The sequence below is a fragment of the Coregonus lavaretus genome (genome assembly GCF_964263955.1).
Source record: "Coregonus lavaretus genome assembly, chromosome: 11".
Lineage (NCBI taxonomy): Eukaryota > Metazoa > Chordata > Actinopteri > Salmoniformes > Salmonidae > Coregonus > Coregonus lavaretus.
In genome coordinates, this window is record NC_139998.1 from 4,436,020 (window position 1) to 4,457,995 (window position 21,976).

Consider the following 21,976-nt stretch of genomic DNA (forward strand, 5'->3'; position numbering starts at 1 on the left):
TCATTGTGTCCTCTGCCTCAACGATGATTGCAGTATTATCAGTGGCACCTGTCTTTTTACTAAAGAAATGCTTTAACTTAGCTAATTTTTCTGTAAAAATTTTATATTTTATTTTCTCTGCCCCACTATTCTGAAAGCGCCTCATCAGAGTTTTTGCTGCAGCTTACTTTCAATGAAAGTCACGTTTGTAATCAGCAGCACGGTCATGGCTAGAAGGGATCCAGCTTTTGTCAAATTAACATCAAAAGTTGAAATTTTTTGCATTTGAACTAACCCTAACCCTTTTCTTAACCTTAACCTAATTCTCCTAACCTGCTATGTTAATTATCCTAACCTGCTGCGTAACTTCTAACCTGCTACGAAAAGTCAAATCTGAGGTTAATGTGACGAAAGCCGGATCCCTTCTAGCCATAACCCGGCAGCACGGGAATTCTAGTCAGGGTGGAATAGTCCATTATAAATAAATATGAACCAGTCTGTGGGTGATTGACACATATTTCTACTATTATGAGAAAAACGTCAATTATATTAATATTGATATGAAATGTATGGAAATAAATTATTGATCTATTATGAATTATTATTTGGCTGTATGGATTCATTTACTTTTTTGTGGCCTCATCAGTGGCAATTTTAGCATGTAAATCTTGGTGGGGCAAACTACCCCAATTTTGTTGGGGATGCATGCCAGCAAAGCCACTACACAACACAACACTAAACAATACATTAATTGCACTATAACAGTGACAAACGGTGCCCACAAACTGTTAGGGCCGATTTGCAATTCCGTCTTGGATGACCGTTCAAAGCGTATTTTTCCAGTCGGAGCTCGTTTTTTTCCGGGTTCCCAGTTGTCTTGAACTCACTGAAGTCAGATTTCCCATTTCCGAGTTTCCAGTTGTTTTGATCGCGGCAGAAGTGATGCTGGATTGACAGCATGGCCAATGTTGAATTTTTATCCTTTTAAACTTGGAAAAGAGACCCTTAAACTCAGATTTGGGACCACACACCCCCTCCACTGAATATCAGGCTAGTGATTGCTTTGCAATGCTTGCAGTTAGCCACTGATTCCTTCCAAACCACTCATTGTTGAATTTGCAATTTCCAACTTGTTGTGTAATGTTTATGTCCAATGGCCGATGAGCACCGATACGTTTTATCTTTAATTTCTCTTTAAAAGGATTGAAAAGGATTTGCCAGTAGATTGTCCACTTGTTTCATGATGATGATGACTGCTAGCTTGCTAGCTAAGATTTTGAGAGTATGATATTGACATGATCAGTCCAATCAAAGCTACTGTAGATATCGTGATTTGATGATGTCATTTTATCTTTGGCCAATGACCTTGAGCCTTCTTCGATGGGCACTTCTAATGTAACTCTATGGCAGCACCCAAGGGGCTTGAATTTCCGAGCTCTACCCTTAGATTTGGCGGTGACGTAGTGTCCCCATGAGTGACAGAACACTGAGCCAATCACGGCGCCACTAGAGAACATTACCAACCCCTACTCTCCGTATTTTCTGCTGGCTACCCCACCACCACAGAAAGCACTGAGCTAGGCTGAAACACTTGCATTTTGGAGCTGCCTTACTCAATAAAGCAAAAAAGAGACCAAGTTTGTATGCGGCTTTATTAACTCAATGATTATTAATTTTTTTACATTGTTTGCGAACTGATATGTGACACGTATTAATGCCAAAATAACATGCAAAACAGTCAAAAAAATTATATATATACAGGTAGGGGAAAAAAGTATTTGATCCCCTGCTGATTTTGTACGTTTGCCCACTGACAAAGAAATGATCAGTCTATAATTTTAATGGTAGGTTTATTTGAACAGTGAGAGACAGAATAACAACAAAAAAGTCCAGAAAAACGCATGTCAAAAATGTTATAAATTGATTTGCATTTTAATGAGGGTATTTGACCCCCTCTCAATCAGAAAGATTTCTGGCTCCCAGGTGTCTTTTATACAGGTAACGAGCTGAGATTAGGAGCACACTCTTAAAGGGAGTGCTCCTAATCTCAGCTTGTTACCTGTATAAAAGACACCTGTCCACAGAAGCAATCATTCAATCTGATTCCAAACTACCCACCATGGCCAAGACCAAAGAGTTCTCCAAGGATGTCAGGGACAAGATTGTAGACCTACACAAGGCTGGAATGGTCTACAAGACCATCGCCAAGCAGCTTGGTGAGAAGGTGACATCAGTTGGTGCGATTATTCGCAAATGGAAGAAACACAAAATAACTGTCAATCTCCCTCGGCCTGGGGCTCCATGCAAGATCTCACCTCGTGGAGTTGCAATGATCATGAGAACGGTGAGGAATCAGCCCAGAACTACACGGGAGGATCTTGTCAATGATCTCAAGGCAGCTGGGACCATAGTCACCAAGAAAACAATTGGTAACACACTACGCCGTGAAAGACTGAAATCCTGCAGCGTCCGCAAGGTCCCCCTGCTCAAGAAAGCACATATACAGGGCCGTCTGAAGTTTGCCAATGAACATCTGAATGATTCAGAGGAGAACTGGGTGAAAGTGTTGTGGTCAGATGAGACCAAAATCGAGCTCTTTGGCATCAACTCAACTCGCCGTGTTTGGAGAAGGAGGAATGCTGCCTATGACCCCAAGAACACCATCCCCACCGTCAAACATGGAGGTGAAAACATTATGGTTTGGAAAGGACAACTTCACTGCATCAAAGGGACGATGGACGGGGCCATGTACCGTCAAATCTTGGGTGAGAACCTCCTTCCCTCAGCCAGGGCATTGAACATGGGTCGTGGATGGGTATTCCAGCATGACAATGACCCAAAACACACAGCCAAGGCAACAAAGGAGTGGCTCAAGAATAAGCACATTAAGGTCCTGGAGTGGCCTAGCCAGTCTCCAGACCTTAATCCCATAGAAAATCTGTGGAGGGAGCTGAAGGTTCGAGTTGCCAAACGTCAGCCTCGAAACCTTAATGACTTCGAGAAGATCTGCAAAGAGGAGTGGAACATAATACCTGGTGGCCAACTACAAGAAACGTCTGACCTCTGTGATTGCCAACAAGGGTTTTGCCAACAAATACTAAGTCATGTTTTGCAGAGAGGTCAAATACTTATTTCCCTCATTAAAATGCAAATTAATTTATAAAATTTTTGACATGCGTTTTACTGGATTTTGTTGTTGTTATTCTGTCTCTCACTGTTCAAATAAACCTACCATTAAAAGTATAGACTGATCATGTCTTTGTCAGTGGGCAAACGTACAAAATCAGCAGGGGATCAAATACTTTTTTTTCCTCACTGTATATATATTTTTGCTAAACAGGTTCTGAATGTATAGCTTAAAATGTTGATAAACTATTATTTGTTCATATTTTAAGTGCAGCAATGTGCACTTAAAAGTAGGGCTACGCCTGAATGTTCCAAAATGCAATTAGCAGAAAACACTGTTCTAAAATGTGCACTGCACATGTGAGCGGTTTCATGGACAGAGATGGAAATATCCATTAGAAATTTTGAAAGAGGGGAGATCTAAAGATGCAACAACTATAATGGGTTGCTAATATGACTAGGATAATGCCTTTGGCTGCTAGACAATGAAAGAAAGTTGGAGAAAATAAAAACATAGAAGAGGAGAATGCATATGAGGAAGTCTTTATAAAATAATTCCCTCCACGTTTCTATGGTGGGATTTTGGCTATAGGCTACTTTGAAGCAAGGTAAGATTTGACTCATAATATTAAGTAAAACGTCTAGGTTTCAAACGAGTTAAGGAACAGGAAAAATATAGCTATGCTAATGATAGGCCTAGCTGTCTTCTAGTAGATGGAAAGGCTTTCCCAATATCTTCTCAATTAAATGTTAACTAGCTACAAAGTAGCCTATGCCTACCTGGCAGAATGATATCATAATTGTTTGCATCAGTCCAGTGGCCATTTGTTTTGCATACTCCATCTCGTGCTACAGAAGCATGATAAACAAACAACAGTGCTAGGTGCCTGTGCACTTGAATTCAAGGGTAACTACACTCAAAAATCTAAAATGATTATTCCCAGACCTCAAAAGTGTCTCCTGATGTGGTTTAAGCATTGTTATGGACTTAACATCCAATTTTGTTGTTTTTCTATTAAAAAAGTGTGAATTTATGACTCAGCCTCATTTATCTGTTTCAATAGTAGGCCCACTATTAGCCTACTGCACAGTACAGCTTCAGTTGGCCTGACTGTGAAAGACCAATATGAGATTTGTCATTTTAAGTCGTTCAGCTTAACTGTTCCTCATAGAATGTTTCACACAGGGCGCCTTTCCTTCTCTGGGTGTACTCTAATTGGCCAAATTAGGGTACACCCACTTCTCCAGGCACCACTACACCACTGCGGATGACCATGCTTTGTAATGTTTCTAAAACAAAAAATATATTAGTAAGAAGTAATGTGGTAGGCTATATTGTTCAATTTCATTTCATTTTTTGTGACCTGAGTCTTTTAACCAAAATACCAGATGAGACAAAATGTTCAGCTTCCCCTTTAAGGGCGGGAGATTACCGTTATAATCGGGCACTCGAGTCGTGTCGTGTGTGTGAGAGATTTAGGATCTAAGTAGTAGTAGATGGCATCTCTTTGCTATCAGTTGAAGCGTCAAACTCAAACGAACATTGAAAAACAGCCGAGCTTGTGAACAAAACAATGTAAGTAGCCAAGAAGTCACTTTGAAGACTTTCAAGTAAATTAGACCAACTTTTATGCCTGTGCATAGCACCTCTAAAAATGAATCTATCATATCAGCACTTAACTCAGTGCGCACAGCTCCCCAACCAGGCAGGATTCGTATTTCTTTGTGTGATTAGCAGCTATGAAACAAAACGGCAGATATAGCAGAAAAATGTAAAAGTACTGTATAAGTCACATATCGCACATGTACTCATACTTTACTTTTTTTGCGATTGTGATGCTCGCACTGTAGAGCCCTACAAATTGACCACCAGCCTATGTGGTTTGTGAAATGGATGTTCTTACCAGCCAATACCTACATTTACCCGCGGGTGTTCATTTTATGCCCTGGCCATAAATCATGTCTAAAACCCCCAGAAATGGCATGCGTATCAAATCAGCCGCTGCAGCAGGTGCATGTACAGCTTTGAGTACACACACACACACACACACACACACACACACACAGGCAATCTGTTCCATTAGAAACAATGCTCCACCCTACTGTCGCAACCTTTTACACACCTTTTCTTTACTGTCATGTATAGTCAGAATACAGATGTCTACTTCTTGTTCACTCTTAATTCTTAGTAGTGGATCATTAGATCACAGTCTAAAGAGAGAGGCTAGCGGAACTGCTGGACTATTTTAGCTCTGGTCAGTTTGCTACAGTGAGTCACTGTAACATCTCTTTAACCTCTCAATAACTCTTTTTTTTTTCTTGTTCTCTCTCAGTATCAGCAGTACCCTAATGGACATGGAGAGCACGGTATCCAGCGGGCGTTCCACCCCAGCCATGATGAACGGGCAGGGCAGTGCCGTCCAGTGCCACTCCAGTACCAAGGGCCAGGCGGTTGGCTATACCTGTTGCTGGGACCAGTGTGGCCTCTGCTTCACCTGCAGCCCTGACCTGGCTGAACACATCAGGGGCGTGCATGTCGACGGACAGAGAGGAGGGGTGGGTAGAACCAGGGTAATACAGGCTGTTCTGTAGGCTACACGTATTTTAAGCTTTGTGTGTCTCTGTGGGATCACGCTCCCTCACTCCATCTCTCTATTCCTCTTTAGACCCACTTGTTAGCCCGCAAACGGTTGTCTGGAGAAGCGACTTGTTCTCAAAAATGTTTTGCTTGTCTGATCTTTCTCTCTCTTCCATATCCAACTCTTTCTCTCTCCCTTTTCTCTGTCTCCCGATTTCTAACTCTCTTCCTCACGCCATCTCACTCTCTCTTTCTCACATGCACACTCTTTCTCCAGGTGTTTGTGTGTCTGTGGAAGGGCTGTAAGGTGTACAACACCCCTTCCACCAGTCAGAGCTGGCTCCAGAGACACATGCTGACACACAGCGGAGACAAACCCTTCAAGGTAATGTAATAATATATTCCACAAGGCAGACACATTTATCCGAAGTACAGTGAGCGCATATATTTTTAGTATGTGCTTGCGATCCCTGCGGAAATTGAACCCAAGATCTTGGCATTGTTACCAGATGGTGGTTTACTGAATGGTGACCTGCTTGTCACTGACCCTTGCTGTCTCTCTCTCTCTCTCTCTCTCTTCCTCTCTTTCTATCCCCCTCTTCCCCTCTCCATCCCACTGTAGTGTGTGGTCGGGGGCTGCAATGCCAGCTTTGCGTCCCAGGGGGGGCTAGCGCGCCATGTTCCCACCCACTTCAGCCAGCAGAGCTCCTCTAAGCTGTCCAGTCAGGGCAGACTGAAGGAGGAGTCTCCCTCTAAGGCGGGGCTTAATAAGAGAAAGAAACGATTCCTGATGAACAAACGCAGGCGCTCCCTACGTACGTACCCACTAGTGTGTGTGTGTGTGTGTGGGTGCTTACATACACTACTAGCCTGGTTATACCAGACTGACCCATGCGCTTACTATTGTTACATTGACATTTTACATTTTCACCGCAGAGTTCAGTCTGGTTTAACCAAGGTAATACACTACCCACCCTGCTTAGAAACTACAGGAAGTAGATAACAAAAACTATGTTCTCGAAAATGTTTTACAACAATATGCCTTCATGTACATTTTCTACTGTAGCTCAGTTGGTAGAGCATGGCGCTTGCAACACCAGGGTTGTGGGTTCGTTTCCCACGGGGGGCCAGTATGCACTCACTAACTGTAAGTCGCTCTGGATAAGAGCGTCTGCTAAATGACAAAAAAATTAAAAAATGTATAAACTAGTTATAGCCTACTTTATATTTTATCTATTTTATTGAAGTAGAATACATGGTAAACCTTATTAAGGAATAGTAGTGGACTGTGTATTTATCTTAGTGTGTGTGTGCAAGTGGTTGCTGTGTGTGTGTCACTCTAAAATAGATGTTTTAGCCTCATAACCCTTTTAGTCCTCTGGGAAGAGAGGTTAGAATTGGACGACACACACACAAACACACACACTCACATACAGTGCCTTCAGAAAATATTCATACCCCTTGACATGACATTTTGTTGTTACAGCCTGAATTCAAAATGGATTAAATCAAATCAAATCAAATTTTATTTGTCACTTGCGCCGAATACAACAGGTGTAGTAGGCCTTACAGTGAAATGCTTACTTACAAGCCCTTAAACAACAATGCAGTTTTAAGAAAAATAAGAGTTAAGAAAATATTTACTAAAGAAACTCAAGTAAAAATGTTTTACATTAACTAGAAAATAACAAGAACGAGGCTATATACAGGGGGTACAGGTTAGTCGAGGACATTTATGTTTCTCTCACCCATCTACACACAATACCCCATAATGACAAAGTGAAAACATGTTTTTTGAATTTTTTGCAAATGTATTGAAAATGAAATACAGAAATATCTTATTTACATACAGTACCAGTCAAAAGTTTGGACACCTGCTCATTCCAGTGTTTTTCTTTATTTTTTACTATTTTCTACATTGTAGAATAATAGTGAAGACATCGAAACTATGAAATAGCACATATGGAATCATGTAGTAACCAAAAAAGTGTTAAACAAATCAAAATATATTTTATATTTGAAATTCTTCAAAGTAGCCACCGTTTGCCTTGATGACAGCTTTGCACACTCTTGGCATTCCGTCAATCCGGAAAAAAATGGAACTACCCAGACTCTGCGTAGGGCTGGCCGTCCAACCAAACTGAGCAACCAGGGCAAGAAGGACCTTGGTCAGGGAGGTGACCAAGAACCCAATGTCCAAATGACCACTCTGACAGAACAACAGAGTTCCTTGGCTAAGATGGGAGAACATGCCAGAATGAAAACAGTCTCTACAGCACTTCACCAATCTGGGCTTTAGGGGAGGGTGGCCAGAGAGAAGCCACTCCTGAGAAAAATGCACATGACAGCACGCCTGGAGTTTGCAAATAGGCACGTGAAAGACTCTGAGATCATAAGGCAAAAGATTCTGTGATGACAAAAATGTAAGTATTTGGCCTGAATGCAAAGCGCTATGTCTGGAGAAAACCAGGCACAGCTCATCACCTGTTTAACACCATCCCTACCGTGAAGCATGGTGGTGGCAGCATCATGCTATGGGGATGATTTTCAGCAGCATGGACTGGGAGACTGGTAAGGATAGAGGGAACAATGAATGGAGCCAAATACAGGAAAATCCTTGATGAGAACCTGCTTCACAGTGCAAACAACCTTAGACTGGGGCGAAGATTTACGTTCCAACAGGACAATGACCCCAAGCATAGAGCTAAAGTCACGCTGGAATGGCTTCAGAACAAGAATGTGAAAGTTCTTGAGTGGCCCAGCCAAAGCCCAGACTTGAATCCCATTGTAAATATGTGAAAAGACTTGAAGATTGCTGTTCACCATCGCTCCCCATCAAACTTATCAGAGCTTGAAAAGATCTGCAAGGAAAAATGGGAAAACATCCCCAAATACAGATATACAAAGCTGATAAAGACATATCCAAGACGACTCAAAGCTGTAATCGCCGCCAAAGGTGCTTTTACAAAATATTGATTCAGGGGTGTGAATACTTATGTAAATGAAATATTTCTATATTTCATTTTAAATAAATGTGCTAATATTTCTAAAAACATGTTTTCATTATGGTGTATTGTGTGTAGATGGGTGAGAAAGAAAAACAAATGTATCCATTTTGAATTCAGGCTGTAACACAACAAAATATACACACACACACACACACACACACATTTCCTAGGTACTGAGGGGTTGGAATGGTTTGTTACTTCAGGTACCTCCTTCAGCTTGAGTGGGCCATCCTCGGGCAAACAGGCTTTTTGAGCTCGGCTAGACTTCAAAGAACGATTGTTAAAGGGCCGAACAAAATATTACTTCTCACTTGGAACAGCACTTGTGAGGAATTGTTGATGGTGTCTGGCTCTTTGTCAGGAGATAAAGAAATGTGAGAGGACAGACAGCACTTTTCTAAATATCTTTTGACATGAAAATGCCCTTGATTAATTTTCAGCAGCCAGCCAACACATTCTCTCTCTCATCCTTGCACTCTTGAATAATATGTTCAGCTCATAGTAGTAATGCAGTAATAAAGCAGCAAGGAACCATTTAACAAGTTGTCTCATTTCACACTGTTTCATAGTAATCATCTTCATCAGGAGACGGTAATGCTGGTGCTGGTCTGGTCTCACTGCTGTCTCACTTGTCTGCATGGTGTTTCTCATGGCTGTCTCCTCACCTCTCATCCCAGACTCTCTCTGCTCTCATCCCAGTGTCTCCTCTCCCACCAGCGAGGCCCCATGACTTCTTTGATGCCCAGACCATGGACGCCATCAGACACCGGGCCATCTGCCTTAACCTGGCCACACACATGGAGAGCACAGGCAACGGACACAGTGTGGTGTTCCACAGCACGGTTAGTCCGTACAGGACATACAGACACATGCACACACACACATGGAGAGCACCGGAAACGGACACAGTGTGGTCTTCCACAGCACGGTTAGTCTATTAACCCTTGGGGTCCTGCTACACCAGTCCTGGCCACAAGGCCTAGTACATAACCCCAAATCAACCCCCTAGTCCTTACCCCCTAGGCACTTGTGTAGATCTGAGAGGATTGGAACAGGTGTCTGCAAAATGGCAACAATTCCACTTGGACTATCAAGGGCAAGATGGAGCTACCACCATATTACTTACACATATCCAATCCTCTGAAATCTACACAAGTGTCTGGGCGTTAGGGCTTAAGGGTTGATTTGGGATTCAGAGTTAGTAGAGATTCTCTCATCCTGAAAGTGTTCTCACATCCCTCTGTGCTGTTTTTGGATCAGTCTTTCTCACTTTAGCCCTAAGGGACGTCAGAGACCAACATTTTAGAAATGTGTCTCTAGTCTCACTTCAGATTTTCTCAATACACTTGCAGTGAACCTTGTGAATGCCCCTAGTCTTGATTCAATACTTTTTCAATTCCTAGCCGGGTACACAGGAGAGACAATGGGTCTCTTTTGGTGTTTGATGCTTGTTGGTTAGTAATATATTATGAATGAGTTATAACTGCATTAGCACTTTACTGCCTCCGGGGGACAAGGGTTACGTCCCAAATGGCACCCTATCCCCTACATAGTGCATTACTTTTGACCAGGGCCCATAGGGCTATGTTAAAAAATAGTGCACTATATAGGGGATAGGGTGCCATTTGGGATGCAGTTAAGGAGTGGACCGACCTCACCTTGGCACTTCTTTTAATTTCTTTATTTTAAATGTTTTTCTCTAGATTAGACTCTTTCTGTTTTGCTGACTAAGGCTTTCTCCTCTTGTGTGGCGAATGGTTGACTTTTTCAGCCATGTATTAATAGCAGCATATTGAATAGTGAGTGTCAATGTGAAGAATGAATGGTGGAGTGAGTTTTGTGAATGACTGTCTGTAATATTGTAGAGCATCACTAGAGGGCAGTGTGTCCACTTCAGTAAAATGGTTGTAGGTTGGTTGGTCTCTTCCTTAAAAGCAGAGGAAAGTAAAGGGCATCACAATCAACTGTGCTATTTTATCACAAACTTTTTTTTAAATCCAAATGCGTTTTTTGGCAGAAATGCCTTCTGGATCATGTGAACTTGAATGTGCCTTAATAACAATTTTGTATGTCATCTGTAAATACGAATACAATTGTTAAATTACGAGCTTAGTTGGTTAAGCCACAGAAAAAGTCAGCAACTTTCCCACTAGCCATGATTGGCTGAGATAATGAGTGGGCAGGACATGCCGAGAGAGGAGTTCGGATTGGTCTGCCATATAGCACGCGTCTGTCTATTTGAACCGGTCACTATGTGTTGGTATTCCTGTCTAATGCAACTTTTTTTTAAGTGTATCGTGTAGTGGAGCTGCATTTATTTTTATTTTTTTCACCTTTATTTAACCAGGTAAGCCAGTTGAGAACAGGTTCTCATTTACAACTGCGACCTGGCCAAGATAAAGCAAAGCAGTGCAATAAAAACAACACAGACTTACATATGGGGTAAAAAACATAGTCAAAAATACAACAGAAAATATATATACAGTGTGTGAAAATGTAGCAAGTTATGGAGGTAAGGCAATAAATAGGCTATAGTGCAAAATAATTACAATAGTATTAACACTGGAATGCTAGATGTGCAAGAGATTATGTGCAAATAGAGATACTGGGGTGCAAAAGAGCAAAATAAATAACAATATAGGGATGAGGTAGTTGGGTGGGCTAATTTCAGATGGGCTGTGTACAGGTGCAGTGATCGGTAAGGTGCTCTGACAACTGATGCTTAAAGTTATTGAGGGAGATAAGAGTCTCCAGCTTCAGAGATTTTTGCAATTCGTTCCAGTCATTGGCAGCAGAGAACTGGAAGGAATGGCGGCCAAAGGAGGTGTTGGCTTTGGGAATGACCAGTGAGATATACCTGCTGGAGCGCAGACTACGGGTGGGTGCTGCTATGGTGACCAATGAGCTAAGATAAGGCGGGGATTTGCCTAGCAGTGATTTATAGATGGCCTGGAGCCAGTGGGTTTGACGACGAACATGTAGTGAGGACCAGCCAACAAGAGCGTACAGGTCACAGTGGTGGGTAGTGTATGGGGCTTTGGAGACAAAACGGATGGCACTGTGATAGACTACATCCAATTTGCTGAGTAGAGTGTTGGAGGCTATTTTGTAAATGACATCGCCGAAGTCAAGGATCGGTAGGATAGTCAGTTTTACGAGGGCATGTTTGGCAGCATGAGTGAAGGAGGCTTTGTTGCGAAATAGGAAGCCGATTCTAGATTTAACTTTGGATTGGAGATTCTTTATGTGAATCTGGAAGGAGAGTTTACAGTCTAACCAGACACCTAGGTATTTGTAGTTGTCCACATACTCTAGGTCAGACCCGTCGAGAGTGGTGATTCTAGTCGGGTGGGCGGGTGCCAGCAGCGTTCGATTGAAAAGCATGCATTTAGTTTTACTAGTGTTTAAGAGCAGTTGGAGGCTACTGAAGGAGTGTTGTATGGCATTGAAGCTCGTTTGGAGGTTTGTTAACACAGTGTCCAATGAAGGGCCAGATGTATACAAAATGGTGTCGTCTGCGTAGAGGTGGATCTGAGAGTCACCAGCAGCAAGAGCGACATCATTGATATACATGGAGAAAAGTGTCGGCCCAAGAATTGAACCCTGTGGCACCCCCATAGAGACTGCCATAGGTCCAGACAACAGGCCCTCCGATTTGACACACTGAACTCTATCTGAGAAGTAGTTGGTGAACCAGGCGAGGCAGTCATTTGAGAAACCAAGGCTATTTAGTCTGCCAATAAGAATGCGGTGGTTGACAGAGTCGAAAGCCTTGGCCAGGTCGATGAAGACGGCTGCACAGTACTGTCTATTATCAATCGCGGTTATAATATCGTTTAGGACCTTGAGCGTGGCTGAAGTGCACCCATGACCAGCTCGGAAACCGGATTGCATAGCGGAGAAGGTACGGTGGTATTCGAAATGGTCGGTGATCTGTTTGTTAACTTGGCTTTCAAATACTTTCGAAAGGCAGGGCAGGATGGATATTGGTCTGTAGCAGTTTGGATCTAGAGTGTCACCCCCTTTGAAGAGGGGGATGACCGCGGCAGCTTTCCAATCTCTGGGGATCTCAGACGTTATGAAAGAGAGGTTGAACAGACTAGTAATAGGGGTTGCGACAATTTCCGCGGCTAGTTTTAGAAAGAAAGGGTCCAGATTGTCTAGCCCAGCTGATTTGTGGTCCTCTGTAGCTCAGCTGGTAGAGCACGGCGCTTGTAACGCCAAGGTAGTGGGTTCGATCCCCGGGACCACCCATACACAAAAATTTATGCACGCATGACTGTAAGTCGCTTTGGATAAAAGCGTCTGCTAAATGGCATATTATTATTATATTATATTATATTATATTATTTGTAGGGGTCCAGATTTTGCAGCGCTTTCAAAACATCAGCTGTCTGAATTTGTATGAAGGAGAAGCGGGGGGGGGGCATGGGCAAGTTGCAGCGGAGGGTGCAGAGTTGGTGGCCGGGGTAGTGGTAGCCAGATGGAAAGCATGGCCAGCTGTAGCAAAATGCTTGTTGAAATTCTCGATTATTGTAGATTTATCGGTGGTGATAGTGTTTCCTAGCCTCAGTGCAGTGGGCAGCTGGGAGGAAGTGCTCTTATTCTCCATGGACTTTACAGTGTCCCAAAACTCTTTGGAGTTAGTGCTACAGGATGCAAATTTCTGTTTGAAAAAGTTAGCCTTTGCTTTCCTGACTGCTTGTGTATATTGGTTCCTAACTTCCCTGAAAAGTTGCATATCGCGGGGGCTATTTGATGCTAATGCAGTACGCCACAGGATGTTTTTGTGCTGGTCAAGGGCAGTCAAGTCTGAGGAGAACCAGGGGCTATATCGGTTCTTAGTTCTGTATTTTTTGAATGGGGCATGTTTATTTAAGATTGAGAGGAAATTACTTTTAAGGAACAACCAGGCATCCTCTACTAGCGGAATGAGATCTATATCCATCCTGGATACCTGGGCCAGGTCAATTAGGAAGGCCTGCTCGCTAAAGTGTTTTAGGGAGCGTTTGACAGTGATGAGGGGTGGTCGTTTGACCGCGGACCCGTTACGGACGCAGGCAATAAGGCAGTGATCGCTGAGATCCTGGTTGAAGACAGCTGAGGTGTATTTAGAGGGTATGTTAGTCAGGATGATATCTATGAGGGTACCCATGTTTACGGATTTAGGGTTGTACCTGGTAGGTTCGTTGATATTTTGCATGAGGTTGAGGGCATCTAGTTTGGATTGTAGGATGGCCGGGGTATTAAGCATATCCCAATTTAGGTCACCAAGCAGTACGAACTCTGAGGATAAATGGGGGGCAATCAATTCACATATGGTGTCCAGGGCACAGCTGGGGGCTGAGGGGGGTCTGTAGCAAGCGGCAACAGTGAGAGACTTATTTCTGGAAAGGTGGATTTTTAGAAGTAGAAGCTCAAACTGTTTGGGCACAGACCTGGATAGTATGATAGAGCTCTGCAGGCTATCTCTACAGTAGATTGCAACTCCACCCCCTTTGGCAGTTCTATCTAGACGGAAAATGTTATAGTTGGGGATGGAAATTTCAGAATTTTTGGTGGCCTTCCTGAGCCAGGATTCAGACACTGCTAGAACATCAGGGTTGGCGGAGTGTGCTAACGCAGTGAATAACTCAAACTTAGGAAGTAGACTTCTGATATTTATGTGCAAGAAACCAAGACTTTTGCGATTACAGAAGTCAGCAAATGATAGTGCCTGGGGAGTAGGAGTGATACTGAGGGCTGCAGGGCCTGGGTTAGCCTCTACATCACCAGAGGAACAGAGGAGGACTAGAATAAGGATACGGCTAAAGGCTTTAAGAACTGGTCTTCTAGTGCGTTGGGTACATAGAATAAAGGGGGCAGATTTCCGGGTGTTGTAGAAAAGATTCAGGGCATTATGTACAGACAAGGATATGGAAGGATATGAGTAAAGTGGAGGTAAACCTAAGCGTTGGGTAACAATGAAAGAGATAGCATCAATTGAGTCGGTCTCTGCGTGTATGGGGGGTGGGACAAAGGAGCTATCTAAGGCAGGTTTAGCTGGGCTGGGGGATCTACAGTGAAATAGTACAATTAGAAATAACCGAAACAACAATAAGCTAACCATGTTTGGGCTGAGGCTAAACATAAACAGGATGTAGTACCGTAAAAAGGAACAGTCCAGCAGACATCAGCTGTATAGCTGAGTTATCGTAAGGTCCGGTGAACAGCAATAGGATAGTTCGGAGGCTGCTAAAGCACTAGCGAGTAAGAGGCCACGGCTAGCGTGTGCTAGCGGGCCGGGGCTAGCAGATGGAATCTTCGTGGTCGACGTCGTAACCACATCAGACGATTTCGTCGGCAGACCAGTCATGTAGGATCGGCGGGGCTCCGTGTCAACACTAGGTGGTCCCGTCCGGTTGACAGAGAGGTAGATAGCCGGGAGATGGGCCTAGCTCAGGATGATTAGCCAGACCACAGCGTCCATTTTGTTGCAGCTAGCTGGTAGCGATGAATCCGGAGTTAAAGGTCCAGTGATTCAGTGATTCCGGCAGAAAAACTGATATGTTCTGGGTCGATAACGCGCTGTGCAGACTGGCCGAATATCCGGTGATTAATGTCCAGTGATTAAATTAATCCCGCAGAAGAAAAAAAATCCAATGTTCTGGGTGAAATACCGCTAATAGCAAGTAGCTAGTTAGCTGGCTAGCTAGTTTCAACTGGAGATTCTAGATAAAAGGTAAGTCAATAATAGAATCTGTTCCACATTGAGTGAGGCGGGTTGCAGGAAAGTATATTTTGTAGAAGGATGAAAAGTCTGATAGGGAAATATATACGAAAAAATACAAAAAAACAGGGTATTTACAGGCTATTTACAGACACACGACAAAAACAGAACTGCACTACTACGCCATCTTGGACATAATCAAGTCCTCTGCATAAGTGTTGCTCTCCACTTTCTGGAGGATCGAGTTTTGAAATCAGTGAAATTAGAGTATGATAGCTAAAGAGATGGAGAAAACACCTGTCTCCGGATTACATCTTCAAACTAAGGGCAACCATGGCATCCGTGACAGGGAGACACGTCCATCCATGCATGATGTATACATTTTCAGATATTACACGTTTCTAATTCCAGATTAGACTCATTCTGTTTTGCTGACTAAGGCTTTCTCCTCTTGTGTGGCGAATGGTTGACTTTTTCAGCCATGTATTAATAGCAGCATATTGAATAGTGAGTGTCAATGTGAAGAATGAATGGTGGAGTGAGTTTTGTGAATGACTGTCTGTAATATTGTAGAGCATCACTAGAGGGCAGTGTGTCCACTTCAGTAAAATGGTTGTAGGTTGGTTGGTCTCTTCCTTAAAAGCAGAGGAAAGTAAAGGGTATCACAATCAACTGTGCTATTTTATCACTCACCAGTACCTGAGTGATTCCTAGTTTACATTGGAATGGCACTTGTCACTGGGCAGTATCACTGGGCACCCATGGGCTCCTTATTTATCAGTGAGTTGGCCTGCACACACTCCCACAGTCATTACAATACTCAAATCAAATCTTATTTGTCACATGTGCAGGTGTAGACTTTACTGTGAAATGCTTACTATGCCTTTTCCCAACAATGCAGAGTTAAAAAGTAAGAAAATTATCAAATAAAAATATAAAATACTAGGAGTACTGGTAGCCAGGAGTCGCGTTTACTCAGAATTCTGCGTTTTTCAAGCAGAGTAAATATGTGACTCATTTCAGGAAACTAGGCGTATGTCGCGGGTCACTACTTCACAGGAGAGCCATTTGAACGTAAACTTTTTTTTAAAAATCCAAATGTGTTTTTTGGCAGAAATGCCTTCTGGATCATGTGAACTTTAATGTGCCTTAATAACAATTTTGGATGCCATCTGTAAATACGAATACAATTGTTAAATTACGAGCTTAGCTGGTTAAGCCACAGAAAAAGACAGCAACCTTCCCACTAGCCATGATTGGCTGAGATAATGAGTGGGCTGGACATGCTGAGAGAGGAGTTCGGTTTGGTCTGCCATATAGCACGTGTCTGTCTATTTGAGCCGGTCACTATGTGTTGGTATTCCTGTCTAATGCAACTTTTTTTTAAGTGTATCGTATAGTGGAGCTGCATAAGTGTTGCTCTCCACTTTCTGGAGGATCGAGTTTTGAAATCAGTGAAATTAGAGTATGATAGCTAAAGAGATGGAGAAAATACCTGTCTCCGGATTACATCTTCAAACTAAGGGCAACCATGGAATCCGTGACAGGGAGACACGTCCATCCATGCATGATGTATACGGGTAAGATAGTCCAGCTAGCTACATTTTCAGATAGTACACGTTTCTAATTTTGACAGAAAGTGGTTTCATTTCAAGTTAAGTTTTACTGTTAGGTAGCTAGCTAATGTTAGCTGGCTGGCTCGCTAGCTAACGTTACGTGTATGATCTTATTATTCGTATCTCTGAGCCATTTGCTTGGCTAGTTATAGCCTAATGTTAGCTAGCTAACATTGAACCTGGTTGGTTAGCTACCTACAGATTCATGCAGGGTAGTCACGTCATGAGTTGGGATTATGGTTCATTGTTTAGCTAGCTAGCTAACGTTAGCTGGCTGGCTCGCTAGCTAACGTTATGTGTATGATCTTATTATTCGTATCTCAGAGCCATTTTCTTGGTTAGTTATAGCTTAATGTTAGCTAGCTAACATTGAACCTGGTTGGTTAGCTACCTGCAGATTCATGCAGTGTAGTAACGTCATGAGTTGGCATTATGGTTCATTGTTTACCTAGCTAGCTAGCTACATATCTTAACAAAAGACTCCACTATGCAAGTAAACATTTCATGTGCATTCGTAAATTCAGTCTGAGTATGCCAGAGCGCAGAATAACTGATGAAATTACGAAAGCACAACACCCGTTGAATATGGCCGGTGTCAGTAAACGTCGGCAAAAAAGCGTACTTAAATTGTTGCCAGCAGCACAGTTACAGTCACCAATGCTCTGGATAACATGAAAACAGACTAACCAGCTCGGCAGAGATGATTAGGTTGTTTTCATGTTATCCAGAGGTAAACAATGAACCATAATCCCAATTTTGTCTGTAAGTAGCTAGCAAGCTAGCCAATGTTAGCCAGCTAGCTTGGGTACTTGACTGCCGTTGTGAGGTCAGAACGCTCGGATCAACCCTACTCATCGGCCAGAGCGTCAAGTGTGCGCACTGAACGCTCTGAGAGCGAAGCGAGATGGGTGGGGCTAAAGCTTAAGAGGGTGTGAACGATGCTGAATGTGTGTAGACAAAGAAGAGCTCTTCAGTAGGTACCAAAACATTCAAAGGCCATTTTCTCAAAAGTGACCCTTTTGGGGTCACTTTTATTGTAAATAAGAATAGAATATGTTCGGTATTGTTTGATATGTGTGATATTTGTTGCACCTGTAACTTTCTCACTCATCATTATTCACGATTAATTCAGGATTATCCGTATTCATGGTAGCATCCACATGAATGTAGAAGTGTTTAGAAACATATTCTTATTTACAATAAAAGTGGCTCCAAAGTGATACAAAACATTATTTACCATTCATTTCTATTAGGCGCAAAATAATCTGAAACACAACCCAAACAAACAGCAAATGCATCCAACAAATTTGTAGAGTCACAAGCTTGATGTACCCATTGCGTGCTATGAATATGGGACCAAATACTTTTTACTACTTTAATACACATACAAGTGAATTTGTCCAAATACTTTTGGTCCCCTAAAATGGGGGGACTATGTGCTGTAATTTCTAAACGGTTCAACTGAAATGGATGAAAATAACCTCAAATTAATGCTGACAGTCTGTGCTTTAACTTCATAGTCATTGTTTGATTTCAAATCCAAACTTTTGGAGTATAGAGCCAAAAGAATAAAAAATGCTTCACTGTCCCAATAATTACAGAGGGTACTGAAATTCATATCATAGGCCTAATAGTACTGTAGAGCTCTTTTTACTTGCACACAACGTAGCTGGATCGCCCCGTCCTGCCCCTAGGGGTTCACCGCCCTGCAGCGCCCCAACCCAACACACCCCACTCAGCTTTAGGATCTTAGTGAACCATGAATTATTGGTTTTAGGTATGACAGGCCAAGGCCAGAGGGACAACCAACAGTACGGCAGACCCCCAGGGCCAGGACTGAGCAGCCCAGCAGCTAGGGATTGCCTAAATAGGGATCTCCCCTGACGTGGGCATGTTTTCAATACAGACTCCTTTTGTCGTACAGTATTCCATATAAGGCATCCAGACCTTATAAAAGTTGCACAGTATACCCTTAATCGTGTAATAAATCAAATCTAGTGATGCATTTCTTAGCCGCTATAAATGCTAGATTACACAATTTCTTCAGATAACAGTCTCCAGTATCAACATTTCCAAGCAAACAAAAACAGGGAGACGGGAGAATCTGTAGACATGCTGAGATAAAAGAACATACTCTTTGCCAGAATTCAGCCAGCCTTCACAAGAGCATAACATATGCAAATATGTCCCCTTGTGTTTTACACCTCGAGCAGAGGAATTACATTTCTGAGTGCTTGATATTCAGTTTCACTGGCATATAGTATGTTCTATGGATGGTCTTAAACTGCAGTAATTTATGTCTGAGATTATATGAACATGACTGGGCATTCAAACATATCTGTATCTATTAATCATCATCAATAGTGTCTCCCAGGTCATTGGGAAAAGCCTCCATCAACCCTTGATACAGTTTGGAAATCAACTTTTAGAGGTTTGTCAGACTGCCTTAAAATAGTTTCAATCTTTGAAGCTTCTGGCTTGTCCAGTGTTTGAATAAGGTGTTGCATCTGCAAAGGTTCACCTTAGCGCCACCACAGACTGGTCTTGCACAGACTGGTCTTCCACAGACTGGTCTTCCACAGACTGGTCTTCCCTGGTTTCCTGACCCTGCTGAGACCCCAGTGTGCAAAGCTGTGGTCAAGGCAAAGGGTGGCTATTTAAATATATTTTGATTTGTTTAACACTGTTTTGGTTACTACATGATTCCATATGTGTTATTTCATAGTTTTGATGTCTTCACTATTATTCTACAATGTAAAAATAAAGAAAAACCCTTGAATGAGTAGGTGTGTCCAAACTTTTGACTGGTAGTGTATGTGATAAAGTGAATGTCTGAGGCCCTAACCCGCAAATATAGAAAATGCGCTGTACAGTGAGAGATGGCGGAACGATTTTTTGACAGCTCTTTTTAGATAGGCCTATGTTTCTGCTTATAATTTCTGACACTTTTGCTGTCTATAATTAGATACATGCAGCTTCTCTTCTGTCATTAGCCTACTTGTAGCCCTAGATTAGACTAAATAAAACCTTGCTCACCAGAATAATGTCATACATCGATAGAATGAATGCTTCAATCTAGTTGACATCGGTTAATTTAGTTTTCTCTTTCCTCTTTCGTCTCTGACTCTCGCGCAGCAAAGACATTTAGGGACCTGGAAGAAAATGCAATCTGGAAAGATTTTTAGATTTTAGTGCATAATTGCCAAATTACATCAGTTTGATCGGTTTGAAAGGGAATTAAAAGCTGTTAAAACGACCCAACATGTTTCTGATAAGATTTCAGTTCAAGTGATGCTTATTTTATGTGGTTGAAATACTATCATCAGCTTTTATGATCATTTTACTGCAAGTAATGCTTAATACTGCAGGAGTTAATATTATATTAGTCTATGTGAGAGGACATAGACCTACAGTCAGTGTTAAGATTTCAGTTAGGCTACTATTCCATTTAACCCGTCTGAACAGTACAGTTCCCTTGACGTGCCATTTTGAAGTCCCCGTCTTGTGACTGTCGAATTTGTATAGCGCCTCACAATCATCACATTCACTGCTATCATCCTCTTTTACCACTTCACCAAATATTTCCCCAACATTAGACTTCTGTTCTGGCCTTCCCTTCTATTTATTTTCAACTCTCCATTTTGCAGCTTTTCTCTTATTGAATTAAACTTGTTTTGCCAAAGTTCCCAAAAGCATTTGGCAATATTTGGCGCGCTACATTTAGGCCCTAAAGCTTAATTAGGCTTAGGCTATGCACTAACACCAGATAAGAATAATGAATGGAAAACCTAAATATAGCATATAGATATGAATTGCACAAGAATTATACATTTATGGATTTTGAATGCATTCCTGCTCATTTTGTATTCCTTTCATTCAATCTGATGCTTCTTCACATTAAATTAATGCACAATCATAAGGCTTTGGGAGACAATGTCCTGTTGCCTCATATAATGTATCAATGCTTTAGTTGCCTCAGTCCCTCTTCACTGGATCTTAATGGGCCATCCCTTTAGTGTGGCAAATCAGAGCGTTAGCAACTGTTTGCATGCTATCAGACTGTTAGCATCTATGCTATCTGTGCTATCATCCAATGGGCCATCCCTATAGTGTGGTTATTCATAGCATTATACTATCAAGGCGTTAGCATCTATGCTATCAAAGTTTTAGCGTATATGCTATCGGAGGTTTAGCATATATGCTATCAGTCCAATGATTCCTGCTCTGCTATCAGCTCTCTGTCTCTCTCCTCTCTTTCTGTTCTGTTCCTGGCACCTGTACAGCAGTACAGCCAGTGGTGGAAAAGGTACCCAATTGTCATACTTGTAAAAGTAAAGATACCTTAATAGAAAATGACTCAAGTAGAAGTGAAAGTCACCCAGTAAAATACTGCTTCAGTAAAAGTCTAAAAGTATTTGGTTTTAAATATACTTAAGTATCAAAAGTAAATGTAATTGCTAAAATATACTTAAGTATCAAATGTAAAAATATAAATCATTTCAAATTCTTTAAATTAAGCAAACCAGACGGCACAATTTCTTTCTTGGGGGGAGGGGGATAGCCAGGGCCACACTCCAAAACTCAGACATAGTTTACAAATGAAGCATTTGTGTTTAGTGAGTCCGCCAGATCAGAGGCAGTAGGGATGGCCAGTGCGTGAATTGACAATTTTCCTGTCCTGCTAAGCCTTCAAAATGTAACGAGTACATTTGGGTGTCAGGGAATATGTATGGAGTAAAAAGTACATTATTTTCTTTAGGAATGTAGTGGAGTAAAAGTAAAAGTTGTAAAAAATATATATAGCAAAGTACAGATACCCCAAAAAACTACTTAAGTAGTACTTTAAAGTATTTTTACTTGAGTACTTTACACCACTGCAAACACAGCACACCACCATCCAATAATTTTAAAAGGAGGGATAAGAAAAGAATCCATGAAGATAAAGCTTGGGAAGAGGTTA

At 42.0% G+C, this 21,976-nt stretch overlaps 1 protein-coding gene across 3 annotated transcripts in view; it reads left to right on the forward strand.

Moving 5' to 3' along the window:
* The window catches only part of LOC311136860 (zinc finger protein aebp2-like), a 62,532-nt gene that overhangs the window by 7,207 nt on the left and 33,349 nt on the right, over positions 1 to 21,976 (forward strand). Inside the window, exons 2-5 of one of the 3 annotated variants that reach the window (XM_084171159.1) lie at positions 5,439 to 5,676; positions 5,961 to 6,068; positions 6,306 to 6,498; positions 9,409 to 9,533. In XM_084171159.1, the coding sequence (XP_084027285.1) occupies positions 5,439 to 5,676; positions 5,961 to 6,068; positions 6,306 to 6,498; positions 9,409 to 9,533 (664 nt within the window). Of the gene's footprint in view, positions 1 to 5,438; positions 5,677 to 5,960; positions 6,069 to 6,305; positions 6,499 to 9,390; positions 9,534 to 21,976 lie in introns of all 3 variants that reach the window. The other 2 variants (XM_084171158.1, XM_084171160.1) reach the window with 2 other exon arrangements.